General features: G+C 43.3%; 1 protein-coding gene across 14 annotated transcripts in view; it reads right to left on the bottom strand.

Annotated features, from left to right (window-relative positions):
- Positions 1–11,759, bottom strand: part of LOC117748632 (calcium/calmodulin-dependent protein kinase type II subunit gamma-like) — a 32,641-nt gene extending 20,882 nt beyond the window's left edge. For 7 of the 14 annotated variants that reach the window (XM_034558580.1, XM_034558587.1, XM_034558578.1 and 4 more), the window contains exons 1-3: positions 11,527–11,758; positions 9,443–9,537; positions 3,123–3,182 (exon numbers count right to left, since the gene is read on the bottom strand). In XM_034558580.1, the coding sequence (XP_034414471.1) occupies positions 3,123–3,182; positions 9,443–9,537; positions 11,527–11,594 (223 nt within the window). In that variant the 5' untranslated portion in view covers positions 11,595–11,758. Of the gene's footprint in view, positions 1–3,122; positions 3,183–9,442; positions 9,538–11,526 lie in introns of all 14 variants that reach the window. The other 7 variants (XR_004611615.1, XM_034558577.1, XM_034558579.1 and 4 more) reach the window with 2 other exon arrangements.
- Positions 11,760–17,204: the final 5,445 nt, after the last annotated feature.

The following is a 17,204-nucleotide window of genomic DNA, read 5'->3' as shown; positions in this document are numbered from 1 at the left end:
GAGAACTGGACCAAGGCGGATTAACAGGAAGAGCGTGAGATAGAGGTATACGACATGCAACAAAGGTTTCCATTTGGAATCGGATCAGGGCTTGTGGTTACATCAGTCTTGACTAGAGATGCACCGGTATTCAATCCTCTGGTTATGACTAGTAACACGTTCGGCATTGAGTCAGCAGCACGCCGGTAGACCAGATAGCCGAGGGAGCTAACAACAAACATGTCAGCTGTTTGGGGGTATTTACGTCAGAGTACCAGTCATGTTGACATTATTTTCCGTGGACACAAAAGCTAAATGTTGCTGAGGAGTTAACTTAATGTTTGTCAAGTAAGTAAGATCATAGAAATGGATTTACAGTAGGTGTTTTACGTCACTTAACAGGACACTGAATAGCTCGTTTCTTTCTGGCTCTGGTACTAGAAGACGACGTCCCCATTCTTAATTTCTCACGCAAAATGCTGATCGTCTGCCAGGGAGACAGACAAAGAGCACAGCGCAAGACAGTACACAGAACTGTGTAAGTAACTGAAGAAATAAATTGCAGATGTGGGCAGCGATTAAGAGGAGAGTAGGAAATGTTGCGTTTCTTAAAAGAATGAAAATGACGAAAAATAAATAACGTAAGTGCTCGTTCCCAGAAATGTTTCTTGATTACTGATGGGGATAAGTGAGTGCTTGGTCGAGAGCTCATATTACCACGATACTGCTGTTATGCGGTAACCATCCCAGCCCTACTGTCAATACAGCAGGAGCATGACAAAGCAGGATAGAGGCAGCGGGAGCCCGGCATTAAAGAGAGGACCCGAGATGCATCTTAGGTTTAGTGACGAGGAGCCACAGTTATCGTTATGTAAAATGAATATCAGTTGTATAATAAGATGAAGTAGGATGGCCCTGCAGCAAGAAACAAGAGCGACTGCTCTTTCCTCCTCCTCCCATCTTCTCGCTCTCCCTCCATCTGTCTCCTACTCCTCCTGCTTTCATCTCTCCATCTGTCTTTTTTTTTTTGCCCTCTTTTCGCCAAAGTTTGAATGCAGACAATGCCAAAATATGTCAAAACGAGGAGAAAGGGCAGGAGAGAGACATCTATACAGAGAGGCGAAGGGAACAGGAAAAGTAGGCGAGGGGGCGAATGAGTGCCTGAGGGGGTGGGGGACTAGAGGGTGTGTGTGTGTGTGTGGGGGGGGAAACTAGGACACGCTGAAAAGAGGAATAAGGAGTGCAGTGGGGAAGGTGTCATTGATTTGGTCATATTATACCCCTTTCTGACCTTTTCACACCCATCTCCTCTAGACATCTCCATTAGATTAGCACAATGCATTTCTTCTTTCTAATCGCCGCTGCAATACACATTTCCACAATTAGCGAACGGTTAAGCGCTGCGATAGTCACCAGTAATAAAACCAGAAAGTCCAGAAAAGAAGTGTGACGCAGGAGGTGCTTCGTCACAGGAGGCAGAGCAGAGATCTGTAGTCAGCACGAGGAAGACCTGCCATCACCTCACTCTGACTGGGTTTACTTATGCGTTTAAAAGGCAGTGCTGGTGATGTCATCTACATAACCTTTTGTTTCTGTTGTCACGACAACTGAACCACTTATTTGCACAAGACTCACATTATAACCACAGGAAGCATTCCTGAGCCATCCCTTCCACTGTACGACAGACTCCTTTGCCGTCTCTAAACTAAACATATTCTAGTACGTTTATGTGCTTACTAATATATTTAGTATTAATAAGGCTTGTGCAAAATGTATATATATATATATATGAGTAATAACAAAGAAAGTCATAGCATCTTAGAAGTCTCAATGACTTGATGAATGGAAATGAAATGGGCCAGTTTACATAAATATATAATTCAAGTTTCTGAAAATGTTCCCCATATGATCCTCCATGTTAGCATTAGTGGCGTAACGGCTTCAGCATGCACGTGAACCGCGTATTAATTACATTTTAACGTCAACAATCAGTGTGAAATAAAGTTTTATTGACGATCGTTATCTGCCAATATTAAGCAAAATATGCATTCATAACATTTATGCTTTTCTAGTTGCAGATTTCTGATAATGTTACATTGTAAACACCCAATCAGTGTCTAAACTGACGAGGACAATCCATTACATTATGATGTGTTTATGCTCTGTGAAAATAAATATTGGGCAAAGATAAATAATAATCTTCTAATGTGTTCAGATGAAATCTCATACAATTTTGTTTATTATAGATTTGAATAAATCCAGTTGTTTAAAGGAGATGTTTTAATATCAATATAAAATAGATATTAGAGATGAATTATGAGCCATTTAGCTTCATACCACTATCTATAATACATAATGAATTAATGACAAGATTCAATAAAAATACAAACTTTTATTTCCTTAGCAATTGAATTGTGTGCGTTTATAAAAATAAACACTTTAACAAAGGAAAAAGATAACATTTTGAAATTGTGATGGTTTACAAACTAAAGAGTGCTTGAAATAATTTTTGGGAAGTTGGAAATAAAAAAAATAGTCTGGAGTCTTGTAGAACAGCTGAATAATGAAAACAAAAAGGAATTTGTATCGGCCAATATGGATCATCAATGATCGGCAGCAAAGAAACGTGATCAGGGATCTCTAAAAGTTATATTCGCTCCCCTTTTCTGTTGTGCTTATGATCCGTTACCTCTAGTAAGCACAATGTAGAACACAAAATCCTCATGCAGCTTAATTATTTTTCCGATTTATGCAATCTGTTACTCAACTTATAAAAAGAACCTGCAAAGTAAATATCTACTAAGTGAACCCCAGCTTGCATATGTGCGTTTCTCAATGCACACAGAGGGATAGAGGTTCCGATTATGACGCTTACATGTGAATCAATGGGATGTAAAAATGTAAATGTTACAATCAGGATACGGGATTGTTCCTCTTACCAATTAAAAAAAAGGTGCACTAAACTAGCCTTTGAGTTAAGATTATTTCATCAAACTACTGTGTCAAAAGTCAGGGATGAGCTTTCACACTCAACATATTAATTTTGATTAACAATATTACGGATATCAAATATCATATCAGCACAGCATTATCCGAGAGCGCTACGCCGGCACCGGTATTGCTACACGTGCACAGAAACTCACCGATGTTGGGGTGCTTCAGCAGACGACAGATACGAGCCTCTCTCTCAAGCTTCTGATGGTCTGAGGAGAGAAAAGTATAAGACATTAAATTACAGAGCAGTGAATTGTTCAGCAGCGTGTTTAAAAAAAATCACAATAATAAGATAAGACAAGTTTGTAGCAGGTCAATTCAGGTCAAGTTAGCAGTTGTGCTTTTTCGTATTAACTAAATGTCTAGGAACGCAGAAAAGGAGGGACGGAGTTGGGGGTACGCCGCGCCACAATGAGACAGACTACATCATCCAGTAAAGTGAAATAAATTATTTATTGCGTCATGGATGCAAAGGGAAATGTTTTAGGCACAAACCTATTAGTGATATAGTTGTTGAAGCCGAGCATCTGCCTCTGATTGGTAACAGTCACAAGGTGCACTGAGGCAGAGCTCTGCTGACCACAGGTTTGGTTTAATTTAAGGCTATTAAACCGTTTGTGAAAATTAACGAGACTGTGTGATGCAATTACAATGAGTGCACAAGTTTGCATGTGTGTGCAAAGGGGTTAGTTCGAGGTCCAGTTATACAAAACTGGAGTGTTTGCTTTTCTGCTGGGAGAGGATACTAGCAAGAACACACACACACACACACACACACACACACCCTGTCTAAACCAACATCCTTGTTGATGATTTTACTGAACCCTGTAGCCGCGTGCGTGCACACATGCACGTGTTTGTACGAGACGTTGGCGCGTCAACCACATGACTGTTAAAACTCCCTCCCATCACTTTGGGAGCCATGCAGCTGAGGTCAAAGGTGACTTGGGGTAACTGCAGTGGTGATACTGTATGACTCAGTGTGTGTGTGTGTGTGTGTGTGTGTGTGTGTGTGTGTCAGCGCGTGTGTTACCACTGCGATGAGGCCAACTCAACCCAACAGCTTTATAGCGATTACACCACACAGAGGCAGCCTCACAAAGATTTGCATTAATTTTCAAAGTGCAGCAACAGCCTCGGATAAAAGTCACATGCTGCTGCTGGGCAATCATCCACCGACGTAGCCAACTGTTCATCTCCAACCGCAATACAGCATATAAGAGCACATTATAAAAAGCAGCGTCACTGTCTGCATTCGCCTGACTAGACTCTAACTTGTTGCTGACTTGGAATAGTTATAAAGCTGCAGTCTAAAAGCTGTCTGACACGGTGCGACACTCTCCACATCCACCTTCCGCTTCCCTGCAGGTATAGATTTCCCTCGTCTGAGAGAAAGCGAGTGAATAAGGGAGAGACATGACCCTCCTTCTAATTACACCAGTGACGCAGGACTGAGAGACAGACAGAGAGAACGAGGGAGGATTACATGGAACGTCCATTTGCTAGAAGTGGATCACAGCTCCTGTGTGTGTGTGTGTGTGTGTGTGTGTGTGTGTGTGTGTGTGTGTGTGTGTGTGTGTGTGTGTGTGTGTGTGTGTGTGTGTGTGTGTGTGTGTGTGTGTGTGTGTGTGTGTGTGTATAGCCGTCTACCCTGGTGCAGTGTCACTGCAGCACTCACTAATTCATTCAATCTCCTTATTTGTTGGTGCGAGAGTGTGTGGTAGAAGAAGACAGGAAAGAGAGGGCTGGAGGGTAATTACTGGCACTTCCTGCTGCTCTCTAATTGGCCATCTGCCTTGCCACGGGGCGGGCCCACAGCCATCTTACATCAGCTGAGGAGGATGGAGAGGGCCTGACACACAAACACATGCGTACAAAACACACAAACACGCCCCTCTGACTGCCACACTTGACAATCTGACTGAAAGCTCTAGGATCCAGTTTAGACCGTTGGAGACGAGTTAACATCCAAACTGTTCCGCCTGGGAAGTACTGACAAAATCAAAACAGCACATCATTATGCAGTACCGCAATACTGACAATGTGACAGTATTTTGGGCGAGCACAGGAATTTGTAGAGCATGTCTAACGAGGGTTGCTGCTACATTTCTTTCCTTCAAACACAGCATCAAATATATACCGATAGCCGTGCAATACTCACTTTTTCAACTTGAATATCTAGCGGTAGTGAGCAACCGTTCACATGCAAGTTAAGAGCCATTAAACAAACCTGTTTATGCCATTTTGCTTTTGGCAGTAAGCAGCTCACTTCTTATGGTAGCATATGACTGTGTAGTCATTAAAAATACCAAATGGCTAATGGGAGGAATTGTCCGACAAACCTATCTGGCAGTAAGACATGTTAACATAGCAAAAGCACGTCTATATTATATGGGTATTTATCTGCCTCTTCGCGACGCACAAGCCATTGTGGTCACAACGCACCAAAAATCCCACGATCAGCTGACTCCTACAGTTTCTGATCAATGGCAGTAAGCACACTGCCTGATAATAAGGCCGCTTCACTTCATTATTCAGCCCGACATTGTGTGCACGTGAGCCATTTTCAGTAGACAAAAGATCTGCGTTAGCGTTCCGCTAGGATCGGTTCATTTCACATTCGTCCCTGATGAATAAAGAAATATGCCAATTTAAAAAAGGATAACCACACTGTCGATTTCTACGAGGACACTCAAGCGACTGGCCACCAAATCAGTGTTGCATTGATGGTGACGTAGAGCTGCTAGTCGGAGCACGCCAACCAGCAGCTAGAGTCAGGGAAGAGACCAAATACAAATACTAGCTGCAATACCAACCAGCTGCAATAATAAAATGCCTCTTGTACTTTTATGCATCAGTAGTAACCACCTAATAATCATAAAACATGATGTTTCAGTTAAAAGGGCAGATTACATTTCAGTTTGCTACTTTCGGTACATTCTGCTGATATTTAATGTATTCTATGTTTCCTGCTGGTGGAGCTTTGACAATCTCCGTGTGGGTTCCTGTGTATTAGATGAGCTCACATCTCTTCTACGAGAAGACCTCCCAGCGTGTGCAGAGCCCTGCTGTGTGTTGCAGTTAACGTTACTGTAAGTCTGCCTAAATATCTGGTGAAACTCTGAATATAGTACACCTACCAACTGCATGTACTGCCACTGTAGAGGAATAAATCTTGCACACGCACAATGTTTCTCCACCCGTTCTATGGCTTGCCTGTGGCTAACTGAGGCTAACCGTCGCCCAGCGTTCTGACGTATATTCTTGGTGTGGCAGCCGCCACACCAAAGTCTTGCCTATTCCGTCCCGGTTAGAGAATTTGTCTGAACCAGACAGACAATTGCAAGCACACTTTCAGCAGAAAAAGCAGTTTTACAGAGAATATAGGTTGTTGGAAAATAATCAGTTGCTGAATCTCAGAGGTTTTCCATTAATAATAATAATAATAATAATAATAATAATAAGAGTTTTGCTACAGGAACCAACTGGACTGAGTGGACATTGCTGAGCATTCAATAATAGTAAAGTAAGACAAATTAAATAATTTTTCCCTGGGACAATAATGCAACCAAAAGACACAAAAAAAAGAATGGAGGAAGGGAGGTTTTATGGTAAAATGGATTAGTCTGTAGTGTTGCAGTAGACAATGCAGCAGCCATCCACTTCTCAGTCACTTCACTCATTAACAAAATAAAACAACGCTTTGCTTCTGCACAATGAAACTTGCATTCCACCATTGCAACACACTGTGCGCTGCCATGTAAAACTAATACGATTAATAGAATTTCTAATAGACGCCAATTTCTTGACTTAATTTCCTGAGTTCTTTTGAGTGATTTCAATTTGCCTCAAAACTAATACATTGTTTTTTCCCCTTCAGTCTAGAGTCTTTGACTTGAATGCATTATGTTTTTTTGTGGAATTATATGGGCTATATCTCGTTCCTTGGCTCATTTTAATTAATTGCACAAAATTAAAAAAAACTTACTACAAACTAGGGTTGTATTAAAGATCCTTGATTCTCTCGGAGAGAATCTTTTTTTTGTTTTTTGTATGCGCATTGTATGAGCATATTATGTACGCTGCTACCCACTCGCATCCACCCCCAACTGCCTGTAGGCTGGACTATCCCACAGCCAAGTGCCTACATCCATCCCGACCTCCCGCCCAGCCTCCTTCACTTCCTTCCTTCCTTCCTCCATTAATTTCCTTCCTTACTTACTTACTTACTTACTTACTTACTTTCCCTTCCACCCCTCCCCCCACTCCTCAGATTACTGCAGTGTTTACCAGAGCTTTGAGAGATTTACCCACCAGGCCACGCGTGAGGTCACACTCGCCCTATTGGTCTAGAAAAAAAAGAAAAAAAGAATCCTACCAGACAAGCTGCCTGCTTACGCACTGGCTGCCTGTGTGTGTGGACGTTTTGTGTAAATTGCATCAGCCATGCGGCCTAACGCAATTCTTATCGTTGCACAAAACCCTCGTCGTCTCCTTCGCTAACCCAAACGTTCGGTCTCATTTCACCTTGGTTCCCTGATGTGTGGAGTGTCGCTGATGTCCTTGCAGGACTATATTGTTAAACACCGCCTCTTCTCCTGGCCATCTTTCTTCTTCCCTGGCAAACGTGCACACATACACAAGCCTACATTGTACTGCCTTGCCTATGCAAAAAGCCAACGTTTTTTTTCTTCTGCTGAGCCCTTACTTTTCCTTGGTGGCACATACCAGGAGCTGCCCTATGTGGACACTTCAAGGCAGGGATAGAACAATAGGGGTATTACAACACACTCACAGATGCCTCACAATACAGACACTCTATTAGTGTTACTCCCTGCTCTCTCGGTCTCTCCCTCACACACACACACACAAATGCCATCAGACACAGACAACAACAGGGCAAACAGGGAGGCGCCTATGGAATCCGTGGGGTCTTAGTGGTTGATGAGATACATTTAGCATAACTGGATTAGCCTCGATGCAAACCAATCCCCCTTTGCAGAGAGGCCAGCAGAGAACGATAGGCACGGAGGTATATGAGAGAGTGCAGGAAAGGAGAACAAAGAAAGCCAGGTGTCTGTGTGAATGTCAGTAAGGAGTGCAGGTCTAATTTGTCAGATACAAAAAAGGAGAAAGCAATTAAGTATCTCCGTCTAAAGCCAGGGGAGGTTCTGACACACTGCCATGAGCTCACGTCATCATTACAACATGGCACGCCACACCAGGCATGTGCACGTGGGTGTGGATCTATTGCAGGCACAGCAACCAACGCAACAAATACAATTCAGGAGTGCACAGTGGAGCTACGTGAACGCACCAATAATTAAGATATCAGAGAAACATCTTTCATATCCTGTCGGTTCTTATTGTTTTATTTCAGTCCCAGTATCCATGTGCCTTTTCCCTGGAGAGCGTCTTAGAAATTTGGATCAATTCATTGTACAGTGGTTGTCTAATGATACCACAGAGGAGCGATTGAGAGTTACTCAATACTGTTTATAAAGAGGGTCATTAAACCATCAGAAGGTTGAAGATAAGAACTCCCTACAGACAATGATTGAATTAAAAAACTGCCTCTGCCATTGGAATGATGGGACTCATGGTTTATGTGCATACTTTCCAATAACGCTGGGCGATATGACGATATATACAGTGAGACGAAAGGCATGGATCAGTAGAGATTAGTTATTGCTTCAATATCTCTGGTAAGCCATGGCAACAAAGTTCAGTTTAATGATCTGCATGATGCAATCCATCAAAAGGAGGCCACTGTATGTGGGAGTATTACAGTTTACATTATAAATAAGATACTGTCATTTCATACTGATATTTTTTTTTTACAGTAATTGACCTTAATTTGTGATTTAATATCTTTTGTCTTTTAGCCAGTATGTGTGCGAGTCAGTTCCATGTTTGAATTCACTTGAATATTTTCACCGTCATGTCTTATTAGTGTTTGAGTGGGTCGTTCTCTCACGCCATTTGACCCAGGTCACCTGACCTCATTACACTTCATACCCTGATGAAGACTTGTTGAGTTGAAACACATTGGTCATCAATGCTTTAATAAAAGGATAACTAACTTACATTGAGAGTGCCTCAGATATTTTTCAGACTTAATTGAAAAAGTAAGCTGGACAGTCATTGTTGTTTTATTTGAACTTGCCCTATCCTTAAAGAGCACCAGCTTATTAGTTTTTTTTATTACATTGCAGAGTTTCCTGACCAAGTGCAGCACTCCCAATTTTTCATCAATAGGATGAAACACTTTACCAATTTCCCTGGAATAACCACAAAAATACATCACGCTTGTTGATTTATCTATAAACTGGTTCTCAATATAATTCAAAGAAACTTTACTGAATACCAGTAATGATAGCCATCACAATATAAAAATGACATACCGCAGAGCCTTCAGTTCCACAAATCATACCTGCATATTTTAGAGTTAGTGTGAGTGTTAACATACCTCTTGCAGACAGCTTCTTAGTGTTGATGATTTTTGCAGCATATTCCTGTCCTGATGACTTCTTTACACACCTACGCACCACTGAAAAAGCTCCCCTAAGAAGAAAGAACATAAACAGACAAAAATCAGTTCCATTTCACATGCTCTTTATCCCCCTCACTCACATGCACAACGTGGCACATGTGAAACACACAGACACACAGACATCGAGTGTACAGTCATTACTATCGCAGCCTCAGTGTGCAGAACCTGTGAAGGTGTAAAACAAAGTGAATCAGCATTGATATAACAAGCATGAGTGCTGATATCAGTTTAAGTATTGGATTATAAATGAATAGCCAAGTACTTTTGCTAATCTTTGATAGGCACACAATACAATGTAACCTACAGGAAAATTCAATTCGCAACAGCTAGCCCAACAAATGTGCTGCATACAATGGGTAATATTTAATACATTCAAGGAGGTAACAATGTTTAGTTTTAAATCTGTTCTAGTAGAAAAGGATGTGCACCATAAAACTCCAAGGAGTCTCATATTGACCTACATGAATGCTCCATATTTTTCACCCACAAGCTGCTGTGGTGATCCTTAAATTGTGAACAACACAGAACAAGAATTAGACATTATTTTCATGGCATCTCCATCTCAGACTGTACTACCTGCAGTATTTGGCCCTACGCAGTTTTCTTGCAAGAGCAAGGCTGCCTTGCACTCCTCTGGATGATATACCGAGGGTGGCTACTTTCCGCTGCACTCTGCTCTGCTCTTAGTTTCAATTATTTACCAGTAAATGAGAGGTGACAGAAGTACAAGGCAGTGCCTTGACGCTAATAACCTATGACGGAGCAAAATGCATTAACAAACGGGCGCAGAAACATAAGCTGAGGTAAGTGGTCAGTCTGCAGAAGGATCGGGAGCGGTGGGTCCACGATGGAGGAAGTGTAGGTGTGTGTGTGTGTGCGTATGTGTGCCAGTGCTGTGGCTAGTGCAATCAGTGCCATCGATTACTCAATTATTAGGCAGAGAGTGGAAATGGCAGCTGGAAATTAAGGCTGGTGTATCTTTATAGGACCAGTGTCGCCCTGCAGCCGCTGGTACAACAGGGAGAGAGAGAGATGGAGAGAGAGAGAGAGAGAGAGATGGAGAGATGGAGAGAGGAAGAAGAAGAAGAAGAAAAAAAAAGCCTTCGCCGGCCAAGAACAACAGATGCTGCTGATGATGAAACAGAGGAGGTAGTGGCCCGGTTTTCTTGCCGTCATCAAAATACCGAGAACAACACGTCACTGCCTCTTACACAGTAAACGTCAAATAGCCGCTATGACAGCCCGAGCTTCACGATCGCTTTTTGGTTTAAGACCAACAGCGCTTATTGATAACTTGACGATAATCGAGGCAGCTGGTGTCGGCATTACTGTGCAAAACATAACGCAGTGCAGCCTGCATGCGCACAACTTTCTCTTTACGTGATCCAGGGGCAATACGTAACGTTGTTCAACACGGTTAATGTGACACAAATCACCCGCAGATGCTAATGAGAAGAAGAAGAAGAAGAAGAAGAAGTGGTCGGCCTAGTTAGCCAGCGACCACAGCCTCAGGTCTATGGAGCCAGCGCGGAGCTGTCAGACCCCTCTGGGCCGGTGAAATGTCACAGGGCGACGTCTCCCAGGGCCCCGCTGGCGAGTCTAGCAGACCATAAAATACCGGGCAGCTAACACAGCTGTTAGTGCACCGACACTCCTCCCCATTAGGGGTGAAAAGACGCAGCGCCCGGTGCGCTAACTCGGCTAGTTTAATCAACATCAGCGTGGTAGCTGGTTGGCTAGCAACTGAACGTCCGCGCACTGCTGTCCGTTAGCTAACCGACACCGACGGCTGTTTCGCGTGCCTGCACCGCGGCAGCAACGGCCTCCGTTTAAAACACACGCCGACAACGTATTACGACACAGCGCGAGACTACACAAGTCAGCTATCTATCGCCTGCTAGCTGGCTAACCAGACATAATGCGAGGCGAGGTTGCGGGGGTGGGGGACAAGACGGCAAGACAAACACGATGCACACTGGGTCGTTACGGCTGCTGCTTACTTCCCGAGCTCCTCGTACAGCTGGTACTCGTCGGTAAACCGGGTGGAAGTAACCACAGTGGTTGCCATGGTTGAAACCGTGAGTGGGGGAGCCCAAGCCTTGGGGTACGACGGCGGCTGGCTCTCGTATGTGGTCCGGGAGGAGGGTAGCCTAGCCTCCAACACTGGAGTACCTATCTGACAGGCAGGCAAAGCTGAAGAGGATAGAGGCGAGCACAGACGGAAAGGGAGGGGCTGGGGAGAGGAGGAGGAGTGATGATGATGATGGCGTGTGCGCGTGTAGTAAAGGGGAGGAATCCTCGCGAGAATAGGCTCGTGCAGCATGAGACTATAGGGCCTCGAGTTCAATGAAGTCACAAACATGTGGGGAGGTGGTGCTGAATTATTTTGCCTCATTTATAGGCTAAATATATTTAAGGGGCAGTGGATCATAATTAAGAGACATGCCATTGATAAATATCACAATGGTGCATTTATGACTAAACTTAAATTGAAATAAACAAACACCTTGTCATATGGCCCTTCTCATATCTTCAAAATATTGCAAGGAACATCACAGCAGCATTTTACTGCACTGATACACCCTATATCATGGGACACACCTCACTGCAGCAGAGAGGCAAACGATGACACACACGCGTGCGCGCGCACGCACACGTGCACATACAAACACACTCCAGGGATCAATATTGATTAATGCAGGTCTTGCTCTGAACACAGTAGGCCTTTCTGAACCACTGATTGTGCCTTTGTGCTTGTGTATGTGCATAAGAGAGATATGGATGAGTAGAAGGAATAGAGTGACGGCTGTATCGGGTTTCCGCCAACGAGCATACACCTACGTTTTTCCACAGTGTGAGGGCCGTTAGCTTGGCGGTGCTAAAAGATGGTGTCACACAGTTCCAGAGTGGCTCACTAAATGTTTAATGTGGCATGAGTGGGAGGCCATCGGAGGACAGGCGGGTGGGGCTGGAGGGAGCCATAGAGCTTGAGAGGCCCTGTGAGTGTGTGTGTGTGTTTGATTGTATATGTGTGTGTGTGTGTGTGTGTGTGTGTGTGTATGTGTGTGTGCAGCTGCCTACTCAGCACTCTGGCTCAGAGGTGGGACAGCGAACAGCACATAGACACGCTGTCAGAGAGAAAAATGGTGATTTCACAAAAAAAATCTGTATGTGCGGTTGTCAGCGTGGGAACATAAAAGCTGAAAAAGTTATATTATGAGAGAATATCTGCAAGTGCAGCCTGCTGAATGCGCGATGGAGAGCAGGAAAAGGAGGCCAGCATGTGTGTGTGTGTGTTATGTGGAAGACAAATGAGCACTGCAACGTAGGCTACTAGCCCTCTCCTGCCCTCCTTTTCCTACGTGCTAACCCTGCTGCCTCTCCTCCTCTTCCTCCACCTCCTCAGCCTCCACAGAAGTTATATAATGGTGAACTCCTCAGCCTTTGTTATCTCACACCAACCACACACTACGCCTTGCCCGCTTGATGAGAGACAGAGGAGCAGAGGAGGGAAGAGGAGTGAGAGCACGGGAGGCCGAGAGAAGAGAAAGTGGGATGCTTCCAGCAGAAAATTGGCACTCGGCGAGGGAAAGAAAGAAAGTCTGTGTGCCATTTTCCATATTGTAGTATTATTATTGTAGTATTATTGCAGTCCAACCCATTGCCATCCTCATCTTGAGCAGCCCCATTCTCCACTATGCACCTAATGTGTGTGTTACTGCAGTCCTCGAGAACACCAGCTGACTCTGACTTTACCGTGACATGAGAAAGCTGTCGAGCCCCATTTGTGTCAAACCTTCCTCTTGATTTTGCAATGGAAAAGGTCACATGACGACGCCGGCTATGTCCGTTGACATCACTGCGTGTTCTCATGCAAACCCCGCTGCGAAAAACAGACTCAGCACGAACGGCAAGAGGACGTTGACGTTCTCGCACCTTGCCATGTGGATGTGTACAAGCACAGAGAAAAAACGCTTATTGGGAAAGATGCTGACAGACTTTTTTTTCAGCCATATTTAGAAACTGAGTCGTGCTTGAATGGAGACATCTTGCATTGGGCACGTTCTCCATCCAGCTTCATGTCACTTGACTTTTTGCATGGGGCTTTCCAAAGCTTGCACCCATGCAGGATTTATGCTTACATTTCATGCTTTCTTGGAGCTAAAACAGCCCTGTGGTCTGATCTGCGGAGCCAAATCATCCCGTTTGTAGCAGACTCCCATGGCTAACTGAAGCTCTGCTTGAATCCAGAAAAGACTAATTGTGCAATCAGAGCTCCAGTGGCTGCGATACATTTAGGCATGACTTTTCCTTTGTTGTGACTAATGAGGGGGAATATGCCATCTGTTACATCATCACAACTGAGAAAGTGGACGGGGCCAAGAGCTGAGTCATGACACTCCTGTTCTGCACTGCTTCGGAATCATAATCGGACTGGGGGGAAGTGAATGAGTAACGATTTTCCCTCCTTCAATGGACGCCTTCGTGATGGCCCGGAGCAATAAGCTACTGACCTCCAAATGCTCAGTTGTCGACTGTCGGGGTCGGACAGCGCCTCGGCGTCAGTGTGTGTAGCTGTCCGGGTGAAAAGGAGGGTGTTGCTGATGAAACGCCAGTGTGCTCAGTCAGCTCTGCCAGTATAAATAAATAACGGTACGTTTCTTTTGAACATCGCAGCAAAAATCAGAGGTGACATGTAGTCGGCCCCTGTTCCCGATTCAAGGGCTCGAGGATCATTTATTGTCCTTATGCAACACAGGGATGCGCAACACAATTCAGTGGTAGCCCATTTGTAACACAGCAAACACGTGACACACAAAACAAAACAAAAACAGTTGTACATTCCTGTAGTGCTTTTTAACAATGTGCATCACAAGGAATGTAAATGTTGATGAATTTAGTCATTAAAAGTTTTGAGTCTCCTCTAAAACCTCGTCACAGACACCTCTGTCGTACATGTATGTATGTCTACTGAAAACTGGATGCATCTGCTTTATTATCCCAAATTACCCAAAACAGCCATCTCAAAAAACGTAAATCTACTTAAAAGGATTTGGTCGCATTTTTTGCTGCAATCAACGCTTTCTAATGTGCGGTCAATGTAAGTGATGGGAAACAAACCCCACAGTTTTTATTCTGTGGAAAAATACATTTCAATGTTACAGTATTTTTTTAGCACAAACTGTATTAACATACAGACAACTTAGTATGAATTAGTATGAACGATCACAGCAAGCCCAAACTGTTTCAATGCACATATGGAAACGCAAATATTGTATTTAGACAGACTTGAAATAAAATGCAAAGATATCCTTTAAACTTTGGCAGTAGCATCATCGTGGACAGGAGCAGGGCCCCAGGAGGTGGGAGGCCATGGGGCAGTCCCCTGCTTGGCCCCAATGAATAGTGGGCTACAGCATGTGAATCTTCTTTTTGTTCATCTTCAATTAAATCATGCAAATATCGTAATTATTTTAAGACCGGCAGTGGCGAACATAAGAAACCGAGATGAGAAAAAGTGAAACTACTTTCAGTCTTTGTTTGTATAATTCCTGCACACAGATGAAGGAACAGCTCCTAATAGCTCCATCTTAAAATATTGGATGTAGCCCAAAAAAAACAAAGGTGAGTCGCAAATGGTGGCAATGGGGAATTTTCTGATTGCTCAGTGCCAAGTAACAATAGTTTAAATAACCTCCTTATGCTTTTCTGTGTGCATCCTATTGTTGTGTCACTAGCTCAGTTGCTTTGCATTTTAACTTTTCTTGTTTGTTTTGATTCAGGTTCAGCTCACCTGGTAATAAAAACATAATTAAGAGTTTACTGACAGACGTGAACACACTCAAATAAGTCCTATTCAACAAAAGCACCTGATTTAAGTCATCAACATACCTATACAGTGTTGAAACAGTTAGTTCTAATTAAAGGATATATGCAAAATATTCAAGTCTGTCTTAAAACCATATTGAGAGGCTCATGAACACTGGAACTGGTTTTAAACATTCCTCCTGTTCATACTGGCCAATAAAAGGTCCTTTCTTAATGTACTTCCTGTAGTATCTTGACTATTTCCTGTTCAGGTAACAGTATTGTTGAATACTACACTTCCAATACAAGTGATGTCGAACAAAGTCTACAGTCCTACTTCTGTCAAATATATAATCATACGTTTTTGTGAATCAAATCAGAGGCCTTGGCTGTCTGAGTCAGACAAATCAATTGGTTAGTTTATAGGAGTGAACCAGAGGAATGTTCAAAACAAGAAAAACCCGTTTCAACATTCATATGCCTGAATATTTTAAGACTTGAAAAACAGTGGACTCATCCTTTGATGTTACGTACAACATTTGCTGAATCACATAATCTATGAGAGGTAATGTGTATACTTGTGTTCATTATTTATTTTCATTTTTGGAAGTATTCCAAGAAAACTATAAAACAGCCTTGGCCCAAACAAATATTGGCATCACTCTGAACTCATATCAGTCAGAGTCTGCACTCTTCTGTAGGAAGTAGAACAGCACAACTGTGACTTTGCTTCCACCCTCTGTTCAACAGGGAAAGATGCAGCATGTAGAACATGAAACTGTAAAAACAGACCCACTAGAGAAAGCCATTCTTCACTGCACTAATGAAATGACCCCGATGACCTCAAAGGTATTTGCTTTGTTTTGTAATGGGGTGTAATTCTACACGATGCAGCTAGATGGAGAGGAGTGAGTGATGGAGCGGAAATGGAACGAGACACGAACAGTAACACTCATTTTTGATCCTTTATGTTTTCGTCTTTGTAAAGACTTTTGCAAGTCCTCCCTGTTAAAACACCCTGGCTTCCCTCTCTCCAGTTGCCAGATTATTGCACCATTTACAGTGGTACCTCGACTCTCGGCTTCACTAAGAAACGTACTTTGCTTGTTACTTGTGATTTCCTGCTCACCCCTGTTCCCTGTGCCCAGGAATCCCGTACCTGCACTTCCGCTCAGCCGCCGCCGCTCACGCCACCTCACCACCCCACCACCCCATCTACGCTCTCCCGGTTCTCTACAATAAACTATTTACCTCCACCCAACCTTGCCTCCCCGTGTCTGCGCTTGGGTCCAGCACAACCAAACCCTCACAATCCATCCATTATCTTTGATGATTTACCAAACTTTCAGTCCAAAATCCCCCCAAAATACATTGTTTAGTTTATACTTCAGGTCCAATCATCTGTTTGACGAGGTACTCGATGCTTGCAAATGTATTTCATTTTGTTTTCCGTAAATTAATTCCAACTTTGGGTTTTTTGATCTTTCACATTGAGCTCACAGCTCAAGAGCGGTGCTTCCGTTTGACGTCCTGTGAACTTCGTGAAAGTTAAAAATGAGCTGAATGAAAATGAGTTGAAGTCATTTCAGAGGTACTTGGTACCCAACAGACTAAATAAGAAAACTAAATGGTAAACATTACACCTAAAAAATCATTAGCATGTTAGCGCTGTCGTTGTAAGCATGTTAGTTTATGTTTCACTTCTATAACTTCCAATAGTATCACTGATTGAATTGCACTGGTGCTTTAAATGACTGATCCCACACGAATGAGACATCCTTTGTATTGTTTTGTGATGTGGAGCAATTCTATATGATGGTAGATGGAGACGACTGAGTCATCACCAGAGCATAGTTAGCAAGTTAGTCGG

This window comes from Cyclopterus lumpus, chromosome 19 (genome assembly GCF_009769545.1).
Source record: "Cyclopterus lumpus isolate fCycLum1 chromosome 19, fCycLum1.pri, whole genome shotgun sequence".
NCBI classification, from domain to species: Eukaryota; Metazoa; Chordata; class Actinopteri; order Perciformes; family Cyclopteridae; genus Cyclopterus; species Cyclopterus lumpus.
Note: the sequence above shows the minus strand (reverse complement) of the source record. Positions and strands in the feature narration are given on the sequence as shown.